We start from the raw sequence: 3,889 nt of genomic DNA, 5'->3' as shown, positions 1-3,889 counted from the left end.
TATTGAGGGACTGCCTTGTGCCAAGCAGCATGCTGGACACCAGAAAAACAGTAGAACACAAAATAGATGTGATCCCAGTCCAAGAACATGGACAAATTTGGACAAACCAGCAAATATAAGTCAGCGTGATGAATGCTGTGAGGGGCTACTGCGGGAGGCTACCTAACCCAGCCTGGGGTCAGGGAAGGCTCCCTGGAGGAAGAGGCGTCTGGACCCAGATGGGAAGCCAGGTGGGCAGAGGAGAGAGAAGAGTGTGCCAGACCTAGGGAAGGGCATGGGTGGATGGGTATTTTCCCCCCAGGCAGTAGAGCTGGGTCCTTTGCCCCACTCCACCTCCCCCAGCCATGAGAGCTGGTTCCCCACAACTCCCTTCCCCTGAGTGACACTGGATCCCTCAGACACCTGGATGCTTGAACACCTGCTTTGGAGAGCAAAGGCTGGGAGGCATGAGACACTGGCTCACTCAGGGAACTGATCCAAGCTTACTGTCGCTGAACTATGGAAAGCAATGAGGCTGATCCTGAGAGCATCAGGTTGTTAAGTGAAGGTGAGTGAGGAGACCCCTTAGGCCACAGAAGAGAAAATAGATCCTGCCATTCTACCTCCCCCTTCCTATTCCTGTCCTCCTGGCTAGACAGCAAACAGACAGCAGACAGATCTATGGGTGCCAGGTGGCCTTTTTTTCTTTTTTTAAGGCTAGTCAAGCAGTGGGAGTGGAGAAAGAAGAAAGAAATCTGTAACTGGTTGTGATCAATTAGTTGTAAACACCAAGTGGTTTTATTGGTAGCATTGCAGTCTGGGGGTGGAGCAGCTTTACTCTGACCACAGTCACCCTCTTGCTCACACTCACATGCACACACACCCCAGGCCCTGTCCTGGCTGGTCAGGTCTGGTGCAGAGGAGCTGGAGGCCTGGTGCTTCCTTCTGGTCCTCGGTTCCCCAGATTAGGTAATAATTCACAACACTTTACTTGGACTCCAGGCTCCCTCTGGTGCTGTCATGGGTTAACTGCTGCGCCGCTTCATCTAGAGGAGGCAGGAGAGGAAGGGTCATGGGCTGGAATCTTAGACAGGAGCTCAGAGGGAGGATACAGGGCCAGGGAGGGCCAGGCTTGCCTTGGTTGAGGTCCTCTGCAGTCTCTGGATGATGCGTTCCACCCAGGACTGGTCTGGGGGTGCACAGAGCTGGCGGCCCCTCAGTGTGGTGAACCTGGGGTGAGAGGTCAGAGAGAATGGACCCCCAGAATCCAGCATATCTGGGGACCATGTCTGGGAACCTGTTTCAGAGATTTCCTTGAAGGGGTTGGGTTTGGCATGGAGAAGGGGAATAAGAAGGTGGGAGTCTCAGCAGGGGCTAAAAAGGGAGATGAGGCTAGACACCCCCCCCCACCACTCACACCACAGCAGGCACCCTGCAGCCATCCTTGATGAGAAGGTAGCGGAAATTCCTCACGATGTACCCCGGGATGGGTTTCTGGGTCACAGACAGGCAGCAGTCTTCAGCATCATTGGTGCCACTCAGACTTGGGGCTGGGATGGGGAAAGAAGGTGACAGGACACAGGGCCCTTGAGGGTGGCGTGGCCATGGCCCTAGCTCGGATTAAGGACACCTCTGTGTGTGTATGTGTGTGTATGTGTGTGTGTGTGTTTGTGTGTGTGTGATGGGGTAGGGGAGGAGTTAGACCTGGTATTCAACCAGCATGCACCAATATGGCTCTGGCTCTGCTGGTTGCTAAACATATTGTCATACTTCTAAACTGTTTTGCAAATAACCACTGCCCTGAGCCCCACAAATGACTTCCTGCTGCCCTGATCACCCCAACCTCTCTCCCACGACAATCCAGTAAGTAAAGAGTTAATGCAGGTCACAGTGTGGGAGGGGTGTGGGATGGGGTAGGCTGGTGTTAGGAGCCTTATTAATTGCTAAATTTTTGAATATCAGCCTTGGCTTGGTGTCTGCCATTCTCCCTACCTTAAGCAAATCTCCTTCTGCCTGGGAAACGGAGGCAGTAGGAAATAGAGCTTGCAGAGACAGCCACAGCCATAGGCCCCAGGAGGTACTAAGAGACACACCCGCATTGGAATTCAGGGGCACAGGGATACCCACACTAACAGGCACACATGCAGAGACCCGCCAGGCACACCGAAATATGCAGACCTAAGCATTCGCCTGAACTCACCATGTCCCTTACGTCCAGTGCCAAGCAATCTGAGATCTAGACATTACCCACTGCCAGCCCCTCACTGCCCCTGACCCTGACTCTTCCTTCAGTCTTACCTGGGGAGGTCCAGAGAACCAGCAGGCTAAGGGCCAGTAGCAGGGCCATGGAGGGTGAACAGAGGCAGGCCAATGGCGAATATGTAAGTGCCAGCTGTCTCGGTGTGTGCAGGATCTGTGTGAGGCTGCAGGGCGACTGGGATGCAGGGGTGAAATGCAAGGTATGAATGATGTGAAGCTGGGAATGTGAGTCCTGCAGCTGACTCCTATTTATGGCCAGAGCTTCACTTTCTCTGCCTGAAATTCCCCTTCATGTCCCATTCTGTGATTCCCCTGTTACCTCCCTCTTTCTGGCAGAATCTCACCCTGCCCCTCCTTCTTCCCCACTGCGGTTGCCCTTTCCTTCTGCTTTCCTTGGCTCCTGCTCTGAGAACTTAAGTCTGCAGTCTGGCCCAGTAAAGGGGGCTGTGCACTGTTTCTCCAGAGAAAGGGATTGCTCTGTCATCCCATTGGTGGCATTTGCATCATCAACCATGGAGCTGGGGTTCAGAAGTGATGGTCAAAGGTGGGGGCCACAGTGAGGAGCTGTGTTCCCTTCCTTAGGCTTATCCCTTGTCCTCACTGGTGCTTCTTTCTTGGGAGGCTGGTGGTGAAGAAGGCTCCCTGGCACCCTCAGGACAACCATGAGAGCCTGGGGTGGCCTCCAAGGTCCCACCATATGGGAACCAGTCCTTCCCTTGGGGCAAGCAGAGCTGAAAGGCCAGGTACCTTGGGAGGAGACCCAGGACCCCCATCCCACATCTCTGGCCTCTGGGGCTCAGCAAGCCCTCCTTTTCCTCCATTTACCATTTTCCTATGTCCAACACCTGGGTCAAAGGAACAGCTGGAGGGAGATTGGCTTGGAATAGCCCCCTTCATTTTCCCCCTTTTCTCAGTCCTGGGAACCAAGAGGGGATTTCTAAGGAGAGGGGCTGGCCAGCTCATATTCAGACAAATCTTAAAATTTCAAGGAATCGGCTGATGGAGGAGGGGACAAGTGACTTCCCCCTTATGAGAAAGGTCAGAAGAGAAGGCCTCGAAAGAGAAACTAAATATGAAACGCCCATTCACGCTTCGTCACCCAAGTCCTAGACCCTCTTTTGGATGCGGAGAGGGAGGGGGAACATTTCCCTCTTAAATTTCTGACTTAGCTTCTTTCCATTCATTAATCATAATAATAGTAATGGTATTTTTGATTGTTTACTATGTGCTAGGCTCTATGTCAAGGACTTTACCACTATTACCTTGCTTAACTTTCCCAAAACAATATAATTGATGTAGTTTTTCTTATTTTCACGTTATTATTCTTATTTTACCCATGAGGAACATGAGGCTCAGAGCACAAAGCCACACAGCTAGTAAGTACTGGAGCATGATTTGGACCCAGGTGTGCTCTAGGGTTTACACTCTTTACCTTCACCCCACACCACCTGTCTGCCACTTGGTCATGGCACAGCGCGGGTAGTACACGGTGCAGAGGAGGGAGACTCTGCAGACAGAGCGCCTAGCTTGGGATTCAGATTCCACCACTTACTAACTGCGACAAGATGAAAATTCTCCAGTTTCTGTGTCTTAGTGTCCTTATTTGTAAAATGGGAATGGTAGATCTACATCTCAGGATTAAATGAGGTAC

At 52.0% G+C, this 3,889-nt stretch overlaps 1 protein-coding gene across 1 annotated transcript; it reads right to left on the bottom strand.

The window, feature by feature from the left end:
* Positions 1 to 754: 754 nt before the first annotated feature.
* On the bottom strand, positions 755 to 2,458 carry CCL19 (C-C motif chemokine ligand 19). Its single transcript, XM_023201626.1, has 4 exons — positions 2,278 to 2,458; positions 1,397 to 1,529; positions 1,116 to 1,209; positions 755 to 1,025 (listed from the first exon to the last, which is right to left on the bottom strand). The coding sequence occupies exons 1-4, from the start codon at positions 2,324 to 2,326 to the stop codon at positions 1,005 to 1,007; spliced, it is 297 nt and encodes a 98-aa protein (XP_023057394.1). The 5' UTR covers positions 2,327 to 2,458; the 3' UTR covers positions 755 to 1,004.
* Positions 2,459 to 3,889: the final 1,431 nt, after the last annotated feature.

Source organism: Piliocolobus tephrosceles, chromosome 14, assembly GCF_002776525.5.
Source record: "Piliocolobus tephrosceles isolate RC106 chromosome 14, ASM277652v3, whole genome shotgun sequence".
Taxonomy (NCBI): Eukaryota; Metazoa; Chordata; class Mammalia; order Primates; family Cercopithecidae; genus Piliocolobus; species Piliocolobus tephrosceles.
Note: the sequence above shows the minus strand (reverse complement) of the source record. Positions and strands in the feature narration are given on the sequence as shown.